The sequence below is a fragment of the Manis pentadactyla genome, chromosome 5 (assembly GCF_030020395.1).
Source record: "Manis pentadactyla isolate mManPen7 chromosome 5, mManPen7.hap1, whole genome shotgun sequence".
NCBI classification, from domain to species: domain Eukaryota; kingdom Metazoa; phylum Chordata; class Mammalia; order Pholidota; family Manidae; genus Manis; species Manis pentadactyla.
Window position 1 is genome coordinate 62,500,030 of NC_080023.1, and position 19,210 is coordinate 62,519,239.

General features: G+C 42.5%; 1 protein-coding gene across 6 annotated transcripts in view; it reads left to right on the top strand.

Annotated features, from left to right (window-relative positions):
* The first annotated feature begins 1,357 nt into the window (after positions 1-1,357).
* Positions 1,358-19,210, top strand: part of FAM47E (family with sequence similarity 47 member E) — a 35,849-nt gene continuing 17,996 nt past the window's right edge. Inside the window, exons 1-5 of one of the 6 annotated variants that reach the window (XM_057502340.1) lie at positions 1,454-1,777; positions 5,133-5,457; positions 7,590-7,729; positions 11,554-11,701; positions 14,915-15,115. In XM_057502340.1, the coding sequence (XP_057358323.1) occupies positions 1,704-1,777; positions 5,133-5,457; positions 7,590-7,729; positions 11,554-11,701; positions 14,915-15,115 (888 nt within the window). In that variant the 5' untranslated portion in view covers positions 1,454-1,703. Of the gene's footprint in view, positions 1,778-5,132; positions 5,458-7,589; positions 7,730-11,553; positions 11,702-14,914; positions 15,116-19,210 lie in introns of all 6 variants that reach the window. The other 5 variants (XM_057502341.1, XM_057502342.1, XM_057502343.1 and 2 more) reach the window with 5 other exon arrangements.

A 19,210-nucleotide genomic window follows, 5' to 3' on the forward strand; every position in this document is an offset into this window, starting at 1 on the left:
CTCACAGCTCCTGCATCATTTTACATTCCATCAGTAATGCACAGGGTTTCAATAGATGATTTGTTTTATTTATTTATTATTACTATAGTTATCCTATACTATAGTTAACCTATACTATAGTTGGAGTGAAGTAGTATCTCATTGTGGTTTTGATTTGCATTCACTAATGACTAATGATGTTGAACATTTTTTAATGTGCTTACTGACCATTTGTGTGTCTTCTTTGGATACATGTCTATTCATGTCCTTTGCCTATTTTTCAATATCGTTGTCTTTTTGCTGGTGAGTTGTAGAAGTTTTTTTGTACCATTAGTCTTATCGAGAAATCCTACTAAAAGCTTGAATTTGCAATCAGACTAATATAAAAGGCATTATCAAAGAGAATAAAAACAGCTAATCAGTTTCCTTATAATGATTACATTCATAGCTTTCTCCATTAACTGACTCCTATAACAACTCTGTGAAGCCGGCAGGGCAAACATTACTATTTCCAGTTCAAAGCTGAGATAATAATACCCTGCAGTTATTGAGGGATTTTCAATTGCCAACACTGTTAAGTGCTTTACATTCATTATCTCACTGAATTCCCCCAATAACCCTATAAGCAGATACTATTATTCGCTCCATTTTCAGACCAGGAAATCAATATAACTAAAACACCTTTAAATGCCTGTGTCCAGGGGTGCATCATTTTAAGTGGCAGGGTCAGGATTCATCTCAGGTGGTGGGACTCCAGGGCTCTCCCCTGTGCGCAGAAAAGACAGTGGAACACATACAGCAAGTTGAAGATGCTGCAACTAGCACACGTCAGGCACAGGTATTAGGCAGATATTTAATAGATTCCCAAAGGCAAAGCTAATTTATTCCTAGAGAATGTAAAGATGAGAAGAATCATTCTTAAATGGTTATGAACATGACGAACACATTTGAACTACTGCAATAATTTAGGGACAGGACAATGCTTTGCTGCTATTTCCTCTGGGAGCAATGCTTAAAATATTTAAACCAGAAACACTTAGAAGCAGCAAGAGAACTTAGAAAACCCAAAACTTATGCAACCCGTATTTACGTGGGCATCTGTCTACCAGGGCTGACTGGTAACTGTATTGATGTAAGCAGGTCGAGGCAAAAGAATCAAACAGCAGAACTGGAAGGGACTGTGGAAATCAGCCGATGACTAGATTGCCAGTACGCAGCCCTGAGTTTACAGAAGTGACGCCCAGGAAGTTCCAAGATCTCCAGGAAAACATTCTGTGTTAGCAGAACTTCCTATCATTAGAAATCAGTCTATTCCTTTCCCTCCCTTACCGCTTTTTTCTCTTGCTATCTCTTCAACTACCTTCTTTCTTTCCTTCAACAAACATTTTTTGAAAAATGGTGGTCCAGCCCACAGTACATTTCAGTGGCAAGAAACTGTACACGACGTGCTAACAGATTACAACTCAATGCAACCTAGGACCTGATCCTTCCCCTCCACGCGCGGCGATCCACCGCCCTGGACCGGAGGTTGGGGTGCGGCCGGGGATGGGCTGTGCAGGGACCGCGCACTCCCCGCGCAAACCGGGGCTGCGCAGGGGGAGCCTGCGCCCCACTAGGCGGGGACGAGTCCGGGCAGAGCGCGGCTTCGCGGTCTCCTAGCGACCCCGGCGGCCGGGGATACACACGGCCCAAGGCCGGGCGGTCGCGGGGGAGCCACCCGTTCCATGGCGGACAACAGGCGGCAGTTCCGGCCGGGGGCGCCGAGTCGGGCGCCCGGGAGCCTGAGCTGCAGGCCCGGGTAAGCGCCGCGCGCCGCGCGGGGGCGTATCCCGCGGGGGCCGCGCATTTGCTGGGCTCAGGGCGGGGCGGCTGCTGGCCGGGAGCGCCAGGCCGGAGGTCCACCCTGCCTTCCTGCCTTTCCTCCTCAATGTCCCCTGACTCTCGTCTTGGCAAAGGGCACGTTTTTCTGCTATCCTCACAAGCTCCCTAGGGGGTGCACTGATGTACCCATCCCAGAAGGGGCGCTGGTGGCCGCAGAGTCCTCTCGGACACTGGTTTTGCCACCGGCGCGCCGCTCCCCGAGCTAGCCAACTGGATTTCTGCACGGGTGTGAAGGATCTCAGCACAGACTGGGCCACCTAGCTTGCGACTGTGGTCAAGCTAAGCCTGCGTTTGGAGAGGACCTGGGGTACTGCGCGGCCTGCTGCCATTTTCAATGGTTGGTGTCACGGCCACCGAGCAGAGACCCAAGGCCTTTTGACTTTGAGGTTTCCTTAAGCTGCTTGTGAGCATGGAATTCCGCTTTCCTGGGGGCAGCACGACGTAGCGAGATTCCAAAGGCGAGGATCAGAAAGGCTAGAGTGGAAGGCCAGTTCCATTCTTGTTTGTCTGGTGACCTTAGTCAAGTTCGTTGCTCCTTCTGGTCTCAGTTTTCTTAAATGTAAAATGGGGACGATAAAAGAAATCCGTTTTATGGGATGTTATGGGGATTAACTGGCATAGAACATGGAAAGCACTGGTGAACAGGGTGTGCCCCACACGCTGGCAATTATGAAATCCTTGGGGATTCTTCTTTCCCCATTTTCAAACTGTTTTGAAGTAATTACAAACTCAGAAGTTGCAAGTATAGTAAGTACAGAGGTTCCATATACACGTCCCCCAGCTGCTTCCAGTATACCAACTTACGTAACTACAGCACATTGCCAAAGCAGGAAATCAATGCTGACACAACGCATTAGACTAGAAACCTTACCGGGAATCCATTGTTACTTGCACTTGTGTGTGTAAGTGCAGTTTTGTAAAATTTCTCATACATGGATATGAAGATACAAAATTGTTCCCTCACTATAAAGGAGGCACTTTGAGCTACTCTCTAATTGTCACTCCTCTCCCTATCCCCAGCCTTTGGCAACCACTAATCTATTCTCCATTTCTTTAATTTCATTCTTTTGAGGGTATTAGATAAATAGAATAATATAGTATAAAACCTTTTGAGGTTGGCTCTTTTTCACTCAGCAGAAAGCCCTGGAGATCAATCCACTCAAGGCACTGTGTGATTCAATAGTTTGTTCATTTTTGTTACCAAATAATATTCCATGGTTTGGATATACCACAGTTTATCCACTTACCTGTTGAAGGGCATGCAGGTTGTTTCTAGTTTTTGGCTATTACATTTGAAGCTGTTATGAACATTTGTGAACAGGTCTATGTGTGAACATAAGCTTTCATTTCTTTAGGATAAATGCTCAATACTCTTGTTCTTAAAGATGGAAATACCATGTATTATATACTAGTGACTGTGGAAATAGTAAATATTTAGGAAAAAAACCTGTTTTCAGTTTTATTTCCAGGGTCAAGCAAAATTTTTTATGAACTTAACATGCAAAGAGGTAAGTTTATCAGCTATGAGAGGCAAAATGAAGTAGTGGGAAGCCCTCCTGCTAGACTGGTTACCTTTGTTCACCTCTCAGAGCTCAGTTTCCTTATTGAAAAGTGTGGAAGGTGGACTAGATTCTTTCTGGGGATTCTGCCAGCTCTAACATTCTATGAGGCTTGAGCTAGCTGCCACACTTGTCTCATTTTGAGCTGAATGACTGTGCTTAAGCAAAAGTATTGGTCACCAGATTTGATTTTATGAAGGGCTTGGATGTTTGTAAATGTGTGGGAAATAAACTTTGTAAAGATATCTAATAAAATGGTGGGTTACTTGCTAATGGTCATGCTGAATGGGTCATTAAATCTGAAGCTTGATGTAATTTCAACACCCCTGCCACTAAGCTATTTAAGAGTGATTTATTAATTGCAAAGAGAGACCTTTTGTTACCTCATCTTTTTGTGTCCTTTCATCTAGGTTTTCACAGTAGTCCTGTATGAAGTCCTTAAAACACACACATGCACACACAGCAAGCAAGAAGTTCCTAGGACTCATAAGAAAAAGAATAGGGATCAAGCTGGAATCTCTTTAAAATGCTTTGTGACTATAAGGAGGAGTGCAGCAAGGAGTAGATTTGGGGTAATGAGGCATTGCCGGTGAGAGGGGCCTGAAGGTGGAAGAGGCTTTAGGGAAAGACACCAATAATACAGAAATATCTGGCTAAGGCAGGGTGATGTACTAGGATAATGAGAGTCTTGCTGTAAGTTACTCAGGTTCCAAGCCCTAACTTGGAAAAGCTGGATCTATTAGATTATCCAGGAACTGGTCTAATTTTCCTTCCTATTTGTTCATCCATTTCTTCCATGTCATATTCATGCCCTAACTATTCAAGGCAAGCAGGGGCCTGGTGATATGGAAACTGAGTGAAGCAGCCTAGGTATAAGGCAGTAGGGAGGAGTGGAGACTGTGAATAAGAATGCACATAGGACTTGTCTAAACAGAGCAGCCACTATACCAATTGCAATTCCGTGGAAAGGTAGACCCAGTGGTCCCAGAGCTCCTAATTTTTTATCTAGATTTTTTTATATGAATTTTTTATATGTCAGAAGATCTAGTGTAGTGGTTGAACATCTTTCCCTAGAGTCACATTACCTGGATTAAAATCCCACCAGTACCATTGATTAGCTGTGGGACCTTTGACAAGTTTTGTTTTATAACTTCTTTGTGCCTCAATTTCCTTATCTGTAAATGGGAATAATACTAGTACCTAATACCTACTTCATAGGATTTTTATGAGATTTAAAGAAGTTATTACATGTAAAGCACTTAGAAGAGTTCCTGGAAGGGACATATGAGTGTCCTTCACAAAAAGAATGGTTGATGAACTATGGTGGAAGCAGTTGGAAATAATGGATTAGATTTACACATATCATGCTTGGTAAACAAGTAAAAAACAGAATAGTGCCTTTTACAGAAATTAAGAGTACATGCACACAAAAGGTGATACAGGTATTATAAGGTTGTGTACAAACAAAAGGGTATGTTTCAATCCTTTTGTGTGGTTTTGTCCCTACAGGACAGTGAGAGTGGGTATGGGGATGAGGTAGGGTAGAGAACCCAGGGAAGGGCCCTTGCACAGACCAGTCAATATGTGCCACGAGCTATGGCTGTGATTCACAACCTGCCCCACGGGAACCTCGCTTCCCTCTCCTCTCCCTTGCAACCTTCTTTTCCCAGCCCAGTCCTTGTGATCCATACCGCCGGGCATGCTGTCTTCCAGGCACAAAGAGGATCTGCCTTCCAAGGGCTTCACAAAGCCCACGCCCAGGCTGGCGTTGCCCACCTCCCTGGATGGCCAGATGCGGGTGTTCGTGAGGAAGGGCCTGGATGACTTTGGGAGCGGCTCTCTCCCCCAGGTTTGTCACGGAGCTCCCCAACCTGCCCCAAAGAAGAGGCAGAACAAGCTGCCCATGGAAGTGGCCCTGCCTGCCAAGCTCCTGGCAGCCCGGCAGGCACGGAGGGCATTCCTGGAGGACGTGGAGGCCCAGTTGGCCCCGCACCCCTTGGCTCTCTACCCACATCTGGAAGAAGATACGCCTGTAGAGGTGAGCCCCCGCCCGAGGGTTGGGGTGGGCCTTCACTGGGGCCTTGAAAGTAAGTCTGCTTAGGCGCCTGGGGAGTCCCTCGAGGGGATGACTCATTTCCAAGGAGAGGACTGGGAATGAAGGTCTCCTCAGGTGAGCGTTCCCATGGAGTGGGGCAGCCTTCCTTTCTCTGCTCCTGGAACGGTTGGCGGAAACGTACAGGCAGCTCGCTTGGCTTCCTGCAGAGCTGTGCACTTTACAGAGGTCCTAAGGGCAGACCATTTGAACTCTTTTCCCCTGAAGTTCTACCAGTCTAGCCTGCTTGGAACTTTTTGGGGGATTGTTCACTGTTGCCTCTGTTGCTTTAGCCTGGTGTTAGGAAGTGTCCATAAGTACCTACCAACTTACTAACTGATAGAAGGCCCGAAAACCATAAAGGTCATGGGGAAAATTCACCAAATTGTCAAGGCCAGGGCTGGACAGGAGCTCCATAGGTCACCAGTGTCCCGGGCTGCCTCTGCCTTTCAGCTCCTAAACATATGTCTCTTGTCCTTGTATCTCAGAATGGCTCCCACCGCTCCAGGCATTGAGTCTGTTAAGGCTGAGTGCCAGCTGACACTGTCTTTTAATTAGGCAAATCATAGCTTTCCAAGTAAAGATCGCATTCATCTGACCACTCCACGCTGTGAGGTAGTCTAGGAAATTGAGTTTCTTGGCTAGACCTTGCAACATCAGGCAGAATTCTGTCAGCCTCAAGGAAGAAGTGTGGGGTGGATATCAGGCAGCAAACCAACGGTGTCTGCTACCCCACTCCCACCCCTGCCGTCTGCCCCCTGCGTCAGTGAGCCTGATCCTTGTGCAGAAAGCTTAATGCCTATGCCAAGGCCTCCGAGGGCCCCTTCTCACTTGGTGTCAGGTCCCTGCATGTTCTGCTCTCCAGCCGTCCCCGTGCTCCTCCCCTCCAGCCGCACCACCTTCTCCTCTGCCCTCAGTCTGTCTGGCCACTCTGGCCTTCTGGCTGCTCTGTGAGCATAAACACACACAGCCAACTCAGGTCTCTCTTCCTGTGCTTGGGGCACCTAGCCTCAGATGTCTGCCCGGCTCCCGCCTTCACTTCCTCCAGATCTTTGCTCAGATGCCTTCTCATTGGAGAGACTCATGTAAAAGAGCACTTCCCTCTCACCCTCCTTCTCTGGGCCTCACCGGTATCGATGTTCACCTCAGTGCTTGTCACCGCCGACTCGGCACTAGAACACAAGCTCTGTAAGGGCAGGAGCGTCATCTGCGTCTTCACTGTGTGTGACAATACCTGGCACACGGTGGACTCTAATACATACCTGTACACAATGAGTGAATGAATAAATGATCAGTGGCAGAGGTGGGATTTCTAATCAGTTATTTTCTACCTGGGGCCTTCCTCCACTGCCTCTTACAGGTTAGAGCTTCTTGCCCAAGACAAGGAGATTATTTCCACACCCCCTCAGATGGCACCTGGCACTGTAGCTCTTATTTCCATATCTGACCTTCCCAACTCAGGGTGCCAGCTTCTTTCTGAGGCAGGATCTCTTCTTATGGTATGCTGATGACCCCTGGCAGCTCTGGATTTATTTAAATTCTACCCTGAAAAAGAATGTCTGTTTTTGCATGGTTCCAGCCCAATTCCATAACCTAATTCTGCTGGTCCAGCTTGGGTTATGTGCCTATTCCTAAACCAGTCACTGCAGTCCTGACTGGCTGGGCCTACCTGTGGAGTGAGGATGAGATCTGGCCAAATCAGACCACAAAGACGGGGAGAGGAGGGAGAGAGGTGTCTTCAGAGAACAACCTACATATCATTATTCACAGGAGGAAGAATGGAAGTGGGTAGTCACAAGCACAGAAATCTGTTAGAGGCCTCTCAGTCAGTGGGGAATTGGGAACTGGGGTAGGCCTGCAACTTACCTGGGGGAGATGCTACTTCAGCACAAGAGGCTGCAAACCTCCTGTGTAGGTGAGGGAGGCTGACTCACCACTGCCTGCACAAAAGCTGATGCACAGCCTTGACCTGAAGGACAGGAAAAGCAAAGGGGAGAGCAGTCTGTTCTGTTTTAGAGTCAAGTGGCCCCCTTTCTCAGCACATTTTTCTTCCCTCCAAAGCTGTTTTCTGTTTGTAGCTCTTATTAAAGGTGCTGGAAGTGCTGGATCCTGACAAGAAACTGGAGGACTCATGGGCTTATTGTCAGGGCATCAGGAAAAGAGCAAAGGAACCCACACAACTTTTAAAAAAATGTTCCACCCAAGTCAGCCTGGGACTGTAAGTATTGCTCTCCACCCCTCACCCATCCCTGTCACCTGATGAAACATCCTCAGAGTTTTACCCTCTGAAAGCTCCTCATCTTTCCAATAATTTAAAGAAACAGAAGTAAATAAGTCCCCAAAGAGGAAGGAAAGGAGCCTTGGGTCCTGCAAGGAACTCATTTATTTCATAAGTGGATGTGAGTTGCCCAGCAGTGGAGCAGACGCGGAGTGCCTCCCTGACTCCGGGAGAGCTACCTGAGAAGAGGGGAGCTGCAGACAACCTGACTGATACTTGGCCCCCAGTTACTCCTTAAATGGTCCGCGGCAGAAGGCCTTTTGTTCAACATTATTGGGACCAGTAGTTGGTTGGGTAACAACAATACCAAAAAGAAAGTAATAATAATACAGGGAATTGTAAAACATGATACTTAAGTTCTGAAAACATTTTATTTTATCCTAAAACATAACTGTATACTCCCTTGCTAGTCTTTCAGTGTAAAGTTTCTTTCGGAGTAAGGGTCTCCTGCTTGGAGTTCCCAGTCGTCTTTTTTGCATAAACTATACCAGTAAATGCTACCTTCATTGACCCTTTCCAAAGCACTAAGCTTAATTTTCATAGAAACATCCCCCTTTTGCAGCACACTCTGTATCCCCAATTCACATGCTATTTAATTTAAGATGTATACTTAAATTAAAGCACTGATAAGTATACTTGACAAAAAATAGGTTTGGGATACAAATTTGACTTTTGAAATTAAATGATGTCACTGGGCCCCCAAGAGGGTGGGTGAACTAGATGGAGAGCAGCCCAGCCACAGCAGCCAGACCACCGACAGGGGCCCCAGACCCACAGCCAGGTGTGCGGAGGGGGCCTCATGGAGCTTTGCTAGTCACAAGAGTTACCCGCATGGAGGTGGCGGGAGAGAGAATCCACTGTACTAAGTTGTATGTGTTTGTTAGGATGAGACACAGAGTGACAGGAGCTGCATAGGTCAGGCCCCAGAGTGTACCCCCTGGTATATTTGGTGAGAACATTGGGGTGCACTCATCTCAGCTCTGCCTCTCTTCCAGTGCGAAGCAAGATGGCCCATGGGAAACACAAGTCCTCTGCTCCTCCCTTCTTGAGGGGAGCCCCACCCTGGTCCAGCCCTGCTGGGGTTTCAGCTAGTGTATCCTCTTGGACCTAACCCCATGTTAGAAATTCCATTCTCCCAGTTGCTTTTGCAACAGTACTTGCAATCTGCCAACAAATCCTAATGGCTTTAATTTTTTTCTTAATTAAAGTATCATTGGTAGACAATTTTATGTTGGTTTAAAATATACAACACAGTGGTTCAACAGTTACCCATATTATTAAATTCTCACCCTCTCCAGTGTGGTTACAGACTATCAATGTAGTAAGATATTACAGAATCATTGGCTCTATTCTCCATGCTGTGCTACGTCCCATGACCAGCTTATATGGTGATTGCAAATTACTGTGCCGCTTTATCCCCTTCACGCTCCACCCTGCACCCACCCCAACCCCTCCCTCTTGGTAATCACTAGTCCCTTCTCAGTGTTTATGAGTCTAATGCTATTTTGTTCCTTCTGGTTTGCTTGTTTTTAAACTCCACAGATAAGTGAAATCATATGGTATTTGTCTTCTTTGCCAGGCTTATTTCACTGAGTACAATACCCTCTAGATCCTAATGGCTTTACTTTTGAAATACATCCCAAATCTCCCCTGCTCTACTGCTGTCAGTCTGTTCCAAAGTAGCATCATCTCTTGCCTGGATTGTTGTGATAGCTTGCTAACTGGTCTCATGGCCTCCGCCCAGGGTACCCGTCCTCACCAAACCCCACCCTGTCACAAAGTAGCTAAAGTGATTGTTTAAAATATTTAAGTCAGATAGTGTCATTCCTATGCTCAAAATTCTCCAGTTACTTACTTACTCAGGATGAAATTCAAAGTCCTTATAATTGGTTCTAAAATCCCTTATGATCAGGCCTCATCCTCTACCACCCTCTCTTTAGTCACTCCCTTCCAGTCGCCCTGGCCTTTGTGTTTCTTCATGCACGCTTGGTACATTCCTACCTTGGGGTCTTCACATGCTATTCTTTCCTCTCTGGTGTCTGCATAGTTTGATCCCTTTCTTCTTTCGGGTCTCTGCTCAGACATCACTTTAGAGTGAAGCCTTCTCTGTATAAATAAAAAGCCTGTCATCACTCTCCATCCTTCCTGTCCTGTTTTACTTTGCTTTATACCACTTGTAACCACCTGGTGTATATTTGTTTACCTCTTTCCTATTTGTCTCTCCCTCCCCAACTATATTCTCTGTGAGGACAGATCTTAACTTTATGTGTAGCTGAATCCTAGTGCCTAGAACAGTGTCTGGCACATAGTTAGTGCTTAATGAATATTTGTTGAATGAATGGATGGGTGAATTAATATAGGGATGTTAGGAATAAAATGTGGTTTCTGGGGACAGCCCATGTGAATGCCTCCCTGCGGAAGGAACCTGTATGCTGAGACGTAAGGGGAATGAGGGAATGGAGAAGGCACTGCAGTCAGATGAACAACATGTACGAAGGCTCTGTCGCTGGAGGGAACATGATGAGTCATGGAACTGAGAAGGCCACCATGGCTGGAGCTCAGAGAGTGAGGGAGGATGGTAGCTCCAGAAGAATTTGGAGACAAGGACCAGGCCATGAAGAGCTTTGGAAACAGAGTAAAGACTTAGGTCTTTATTGATGAAATAACAAGAAACTACTGAACACAAAAACTTGCACCTGAATGTCCATAACAGTGTTATTTGTAATAGCCCAAAGTGGTAACAGCCCAATGTTCTTCAACTAACCATGGATAAACAACATGTGGTCTATCCATACAATGGGAAATTAGCCATAAAAACAAATAAACTACTGATACGTGCTGCACCATTTATAAACCTTGGAAACATTATGCTAAGTGAAAGAAGCCAGACACAAAGACCACCTATTGTATGGTTTGGTTCAAATAAAATGTCTAGAATGGGCAAATCTATGCAGACAGAAAGTAGATAAGTGGTTTTCAGGAGCAGAGAGAGTGGGGGGGAATGTGAAGTGACTGTTAATAGTTATGGGGCTTCTTTTTGGGTTGATGAAGATGTTTCAGACTTAGTGGCAGTGGTTGCACAACTTTGTAAATACATGAAAGCCACTGAACTGTGTACTTTGAAATGGTAAATATTATGGTACATGAATTGTATCTCAATTTTTAAAAAGAAGCTACTGAAGAGGCTTAATTGAGGATAAAGGTTGGCTTCACTTGATATGACTAGATTTAAATTTTGAAATTATTTTGGCTGTAGTATAGAGAATGGATCAGGGATTGGGAGTCGGGGCCCTACTAGAAAACAAGAGACACCAGGGAGGATCCTTTTGCACAATCCAGAGGAGGTAGAATTAAGTCTACTGGATTCATTGATAGGCTGAATTTTAAGGATGAGTGAAAGAGAAGTCAAGGATGTCTCCTACTTGTCAAGATTGTCTAAGGCTTTGGCAGACTCCGAGCACAGTAATTTGGGCTTTTACCTGGAAACTGTCTTGCTAAATGTTACTCATAATTTTTAAAAATCAACTTATAATGGTAAGATGCTATGTAACTTTTCACTGTGGTAACTACTCGTGATCTGCTTGTCTTCATGATACTGATAATTAGGATGTGATCTTTGAAAAATGAACGTATGATTTTTATGAGTTTGCAAGAGACTTAGAAATCCCTGCCTTATGATGTCCTTTCTCTGAAATAGTGTTTGAAATTCAATTAGATTCATGGTGTCTCATATTATAATTCTTTGATGGTCTCATTATCTTTAGTTCTAAGAAGACCCCTGTGTCACATCCAGGCCAATGGCTTTATGAAGAAAAGAAGCCAATTGAAACACATTTGCTCCATGAAGGTGGTCCTTATCATGAAAACGTACACAAAGTGGTTTGTGACTTCTGCAACTGGGCTACTACTTTTGTAAGTTAGTAGTAATACCTCAACCTACTTTTAAAAGTCAAGCTCAAAATTGTTTTTATTAAAATACAGTGTTTGGATATAATCTAAATCAAATAAGTAAGGTCATAAAGGAATCTTTATGAATCTCCCACCATTTAGAATAGAAGTATTTCTTGTAAATGATGTTTTGGGAAAGCTCACAAGCTTGCAGCCAATTTGAACGTTTATTGTTCATATGTCAATTTGCAGTTTCTTGCTTTGTTTTTCTTTTTTTTTTTTAATGGCTTTCTTTTTTGTCAGCTTTATTGAGATATAATTGACATGTAAGATTGTGTAATTTTAAGGTGTACAGCATGATGTTGATAATTTGATGTAAGTACATAGATTGCAAAGTGATTACCTCAATGGGATTAGTTAACATATCTGTTACCTCCCATGATCACCTTTTTTTGTGTTTGGTGAAAATATTTAAGATTTACTTTCTTAGCAACTTTCAAGTACAAATATAATATTGTTGACTATAATCACCATGCTGTACATTAGATTCCCAGAATTTATTTATCTTGTAACCTAAAGTTTATACCCTTTGGCCAATTATCTCCTCATTTCCCCCATTCTGTTGGTTCATAGTTTTATTTTCCATCTTAATGTTGGGACCTTCTTTTGTCTCTTCCTTCACTCCTTCATCAACTCAGTTGTCTCAGTTATATTTACCTATAAGTACTTGGGCAGCTATGCTTGACTACAACCTTCATAGAAAGTATTGCTGGCATATATAGGCTTTGACTTAGCTATCCCTACCCTCCATTCAAGAACCTATTTGATTACCTATTCCTTTTCCTAAATTATTGTAGATATCTGATTACTGAGTCTTTTCCTGGATTTAAGACCTCGTAGTATGTGCAATCCTTCTTCTCCATTTTTTGAGTGCATGAGTCAGCTTTAGAGAATGTTTTATTTAGGACAATTTCATTGACAAATTGTCCTAAAGTATAATTCAGACTGGTTTAAGGGAGAAAAGGGAACCATCCAGAGGTATTAGGAGCTTCAGGCACAGCTGGATCTAGGTGCTAAAGTATTTTTACGTGCTCTCCTTATCTTTTGACTGAACCCCTCTATCTGACTTCATTTTCTAGCAGTCTTTCCCCAGGAGATGTCAAAAGTAGCCAAAATTTCCAAGCTTACATCCTACCAAGTAGCATTCTGAATAGGAAAAGAGCAACTCTTTTCCAGCAGGGAGACATCCAGGGCTTAATCTTGCTGGACTAACCTGGGTCATGTGCCTGGGCCTGAATTATCCACTATGACTCGGGAGATGGAATATGCTCAATGGCTAGGCCAGGTCACATTCTAACCCTCAGTCCAAGAGGTCGGTGTGTCCAGCCTAGCTGCAACAGAGCGGGGGTGGTGGTGGGAAGGCTCCCCAGAGGGTGATCGGCATGGGGATGCTGGGCAAGGCAGATGATACCCACTCTCCCTGGTGCCTGAACCATTCTTGTCCATAATCTAGCTGGATTGGATTGCCTGATTCCTAGCCCTTCCACTATTCCCATTTCTACTGCTGGAGACTATCTATCATCTATTATCTATCTCTATCTATCTATCTATCTATCATCTATCTATCTATCTATCTATCTATCTATCTATCTATCTATCTATCTATATCTATCTATTATCATCTATCTATCTATAACTATTATCTATCTATCTATATATGTCTCTCTATCTCTCTAGGCAGGAAATTTAAGAGATCCTAGAGTAATAGTTAGCTGCCCTAGTGACTGGCCTTACTGTCAGTCCCTTATGACCAGTCCCACCTTTACTTCAGTTATATTACCTTGGTCCCATCACAGCACCCTGTGGTATTTTCTCCTTAGCACTAGCCCATACTTTCCTTCCATGCTGTTTATTTTCTACTTCATTCTGCTTTCTTTATTTCTGCTTCATTATTATTTCAACCTAGTTTCAACTCTTGTCCTTCCTTTATGCCCCCTACTCTATTTCATTACTCCTTTCTATAAATTACACTCCAATATCAACTTCAGTTGCTAATGGTGTTATTCACTCTGTGTTTCCCAATTTGTTTTCCAAAACGGGATTGTGTTGAGTCTGCAGAGGAGGAAAAGGTAATTTTCCTTCTACTCTTCTGAGTTCTCACTGGGGTCTCTACAACAAAAGACAGATTAACAAGAGAAAACAAGCATACATTTATTAACATGTGTACCTCATATATATATATATGGTAGAAACCCAGGGGAAAAATGAGTAACTCTTTGAAGTGGCTTAGAATTCAGTCTTAAGAGTCATCTCCAGCCAAAGACAAGAGAGAGAAGAGGGTGGAGAGCAAGGTATAGGAAGGTGGTCAGGAAAAGTAAATAAGTAAGAGTAAGCTTTGTTGTGCAGATTTAAGTGACTTCTCCATTGGTAAGTTCCTTATGATTTAGATTCTTCTTTCTCTTCCTGGTTCAGAAAGGGAGACACCTTTACAAATGGTGACTTCTTTATAAACATAAATTTCCCTTACGAAGGGGTAACATTTACTCTGTTTTCACAGCTTCTCATGTGTAGTCTTCTGTTCCCCAAAATAATCAGCTCAGAATAATCCTTATGCCAGAAACATATTTTGGGGTGGCATGTTTTTAGCAGAGGTTAAGAACTTAAAGGTTCTTAACGCTTTAAGTCTAAGTTATCTTTTAGCTCCATTATAGGTCAACAGTCAGCCTACAGATTAGCTGCTGTTAATGTGCCCATCTCTACTCCCAGTAGCTGTGACTGGGAGAAGGGAACGAAGAATGTTTTTCAGTGCACCAAATATGGCTGACTAAAACCACCTTCTTCAGAAGGAGCCCTGACTGGGGCAGCTTGCCTTATAAGAGGCTGCAGGCAGAAAAAACATGACACTTCTAGACATGTCTGGAAAATACCTCTAGGATGTCACTGCTATAAAGTGTCAAAAAAGTGTGCTTTTGATCAAACAGAATTTTCCTCAGCCCCATTAATTCCATCAGGGACTCACTGCTTCTTGCTGGTCCTAAATTGACTCATAATGCACTGACAAAGCCCTCCAGACCCCAGATACTTCTTGTCTCCAGTGAATGTTGACTGAACATTTTCGACATTTCCTACAAACAACCTCTTCTCTAGCCACAGTCAAATGCCTGCCTTAGATTAAAGAAGAAAGCAAGGAGCAGTTCATCACTTGTCCTTGATCCATGCAATGTGATATTCTTCCAGGGAAGTTCACACATTGATGAAGAATTCATCCTGAAACAATTTGACATTGACTATCAGAGCAAACCAAGCTGTGATGTATTCCACCCGATGAGGCCCAGTCAGGTTCCTCTGGAGCTAAAGAAGAGAGTGGAGCTAAATAAACTTCAGAAACTAGAATTTTCCCAGAAGCTAGACTCTAAGAAGAAACTCCAGAAATCACAGGTAATTACAAAAGGAGAGAAGACCAATGATCAAAGAAAATTAAGTTGTACTAAAATCTTAAATGTTCTTGAATTATGGTATCTCAGGGGTTCCAGCCTTTTTCAGTAGAATTCTTGAATTTTTTTTGATGTTTAATAAGTATTTGTTAAGTGAATGGGTCTTTAATACACATAACAAAGCCAGTTACACAAACAAGTCATGCCATTCAGCATTGTTAATATCTGAATAGTTATTGTTATTCTCTACATTTTATATGTGGAATTCTGTCTCTTTTTTGTGTTTTATATATTGAGATGATCTTATATGTTTTTTCATGTTGAAATGCATCTCTTTATATGCTTTATATGTTGAAATCCTGTCAGTGGAAAGATACATGAATGATTATTATTGCAAAAGTAAAATGCTACAATTAATGATGTGAAGCTGTTTAGTCTATGTCCAAAAAATTCTTAAAATCTTATGGGAGTATTATTGACCACAAAGTATCATTATTTACCACATGCTTGCCCTATCATCCACAAATTGTTCAGTTTCCCTTTACCACTGTCCTGTGAGGATAGGAGGACAAGGAAACAGAGAAGAAAAAACAAGCTCTGTTCCAATGGGAAGCACTGTGGACCGATCAGTATGTTTTTGATTTTCTCCACAATGTATTATTGCAAATACACATACCCACAAGTCAAACCATGCCATTCCAACAACAGACGTAAGTGCCTAAGTGGCAGTTGAGAGGCAGGGGGAGAGTTCCTTTCTCTGAAAGTAAAAAACTATATATCTATATATAATCTCTAATTATCCTCTGTCCTTTGCACATACTCTTTGTTACCATATTTCCAGTATTTTGGATGTATTATCCTGGTCCTTTGTAATTGAACACAATAGACTGACCTATTTTAAATACATGATGTTTGCCATCCTTGATTGTTTCATAAGGTTTATGAAAACTGCACATTCCATCACTAATATCAACACTTTACATTTCCTCTTTCCTTTCATCTCTCTATAGGGTAAAATGCAAAATGATGCTGGATAGGAAACTTACATCCATCACACTTGAGGCCTGAACCACTGCTTGTCCTGAATCTGGGCTGAATCAAATTGTCCAGTCCCCTCTGTGTACAAATAATTGCACAAATGCTGCTTTATAAACCATGGTGGTTATTGCCAAAATTGAACTTTTGACTGGCAAATGGAGGGTCACTATGCAAAAGTTCAAATATATTTCCACATGGTGTTATTTTCTTTCTGCCTGAAGGACTTCCTTTACTACTTTTAGAGTATATTTGCTGGTAATGAATTCTTTCAGCTTTTGTATGTCTGAAAATATCCTTATTTCTGCCTTCATTTTAAAAGAAATTTTTGTAGGCATAGAATTCTGGTTCAGAGTTTTTGTTTGTTCATTTGTTTTTAGTACTTTAGAGATGTTGCTCCACTGTTTTGGTTCTATTGTTTCTGATGAGAAATCTTAGTCATCCTTACCTCTATTTTTCTGGGTGTATTTTTTCTCTTGGCTGCTTTTTAGATTTTCTCTTTATCATTGGTTTTGAGTAGTGTGATTATTATACACTTTGGTGTATGTTTCTCCAGTTTTCTTATGCTTGGGGTTTGCTGAAACTCTAACCCATGGGTTTATAGATTTTATCAACTTTGGAAAAATTTTGACAATTATTTCTTCAAAACCTTTTTTATCTCTCATCTGCTCAGCCAGGACTCTGATTACATAAAATTAGGCTGCATGAAGTTGTCTCACAGCTCTCCACTACTCTGTTCATTTTTTTATTCTTTTATATCTCTATTTCTATTGCTGTGTCTTTAAATTTTCTAACCTTTTATTTCTGCAATGTTTATTCATCTGTTGATCCCATCCAGTGTATTTTTCATCTTATACATTATAATTTTCATCTCAAGAAGTTTGACTTGGGATTTTAAAAAATATCTCCTTGTCTCTACTTAATCTTTTGAACATATGGAATACAGTTACAATAACTGTTCTGTTGTTCTTGTCTGCTAATTCTAACATCTGTATTAGTTCTGTTTGAGTTTCCATTAGTTGGTTTATCTCTTCATTATGGATCATGTTTTCATGCCTCTGTGCATGCCTGGTGATTTTTTTAATTGAAGCATAGTTGATATACAATCTTATATGGGTTTCAAATATACAACAGTGTTTCAACTGTTACCCATGTTATTAAATCCTCACCCCAACTAGTGCACTTACTATCTGTCAACATAGAAAGATGTTACTGAATCATTGGCTATATTCACCATCATTCTGTACCAACTTATATTATGATTGAGAGTGCCCCTTTTTCTCCCTCATCCTTCCCACCCACCCACCTTAATCCCTCCCCCATACTAACCACCAGTCACTTCTCAGTGTCTATAGTTTACTGTTGTTTTGCTCATTTTGTTTTTAGATTTGTTTTAGACTCCAAATAAGTGAAGTTATACGGTATTTGTCTTTCTTCACCAGGCTTATTTCACTTAGCTTAATACCCTCTAGATCCATCCATGTTGTTGCAAATGGCATGATTTCTTTCTTTTTTATGGCTGAATAATATTCCATTGTGTATATGAGCCACATATTCTTTATTCATTCATCTACTGACGGACATTTGGTTGCTTCCATATCTTGGCTGCTGTAAATAATGTAGTAGTAAACATAGGAGTACATGTGTCTTTTTGAATCAGGGATTTTGTTTTCTTCAGGTAGATTCCTAGAAGTGGAATTACTTGGTTGTATGGTATTTCTATTTTTAGTTTTTTGAGGAACCTCCTTACTGCTTTCCACAGTGGCTGTACCAATTTACGTTGCCACCCACAGTGTAGGAGGGTTCCCCTTTCTCTGCATTCTGGCCACCACTTGTTATTTCTTGTCTTTTGGATTGCATGTCCGGCAACTTTTTAGTAGATGCTAGACATAGTGATTTTTACCTTTCTGGGGTTGGGCGTTTCTGTATTCCTATAAACTTGAGTTTTGTTCTGGCATGTAGTTAAAGTTAATTGGAAAAGTTTGATCTTTTGGGGGGCTTGGCTTTTAAGATGTATTGGCAAGGACCAAAGTAATGTTCAGTCTAGGGCTAATTCCCTACTATGAGGGCAAGACCCTTCTGCATATCCTACCCAGTGTCCTGAGAATCATTCAGCTCCCAGGAGGAAACAGTTCCTGTGTGCATGCTGGGCACCATCTCCTCTAATTCTTTTGCTAGTTCTTTCCCTGGCTGCCAGTAGTTTCCCATACATCCACAGAGGGAGACCCTCTGCAAGCCTCTGGAGTTCCCTCTGTACGGCTCTCTCCTTTCTGTTCCTCAGTGCTGCAAACTTTAAGTGCCTTGGGCTTCCTGGACTCTCAGTTCTGTCTCCTCAACTCAGAGCCTGCTGGGCTCTGAGCCCCTCCCTGCACTGTGGCCTGGAAGTACTCTCGAGCTGGGACAGTTGTGGGACTTAACCTTGTTTCTTTCTTGTCTCTCAGGGATCACTGTACTTGTTATTTGATGTCTAGAGTTTTATAAACCATTGTTTCATATGTATATATTTTTTTGGCTATTGTAGGTGGGAGGGTAAATCTGGTCCCTATTTCAGAAGTTGAAGTTCATCTTTATTTTTGCCCCCACAGACTCTCAGGCCTGCTGCTCTGCTCTTTGGTGTTCTGAGCTTTCCCATGACCTCTCCTTGGCTCACAATAGTCTCTCTGCCTGAAGTGCCCCTCCTCCCATGTCTCCCTGCTCATAGCTTCCTCTGGACACAGGTCATATGCCAGTTTTCCATGGAGTTTTTTTCAGGTCCCTTGGTTGACATTGATTTATTCTCGCTGCTGATCTCTCACAGACGTCTGTGCCTCTGTGTAGCGTCTCTCTCTTTGCTCTGCATGTGCACTCACCCATTTGTCTATACGATCCTCCAAGGAACATTTCTGAGTATCTCCTGCTATGTACCAGAAAGTGCTGGGAACAACTGAAGCAAAAAGAGAAGACTGTTTCCCACACTTCAGATGCTTATAGTCTGGTAGGGTCCAGGTAAATGATTAGCTATGATGAAATAATGTCATGGTTCATATAAGATGTAGAAAGAAGTAATCAGCTCCACCAAGCATAG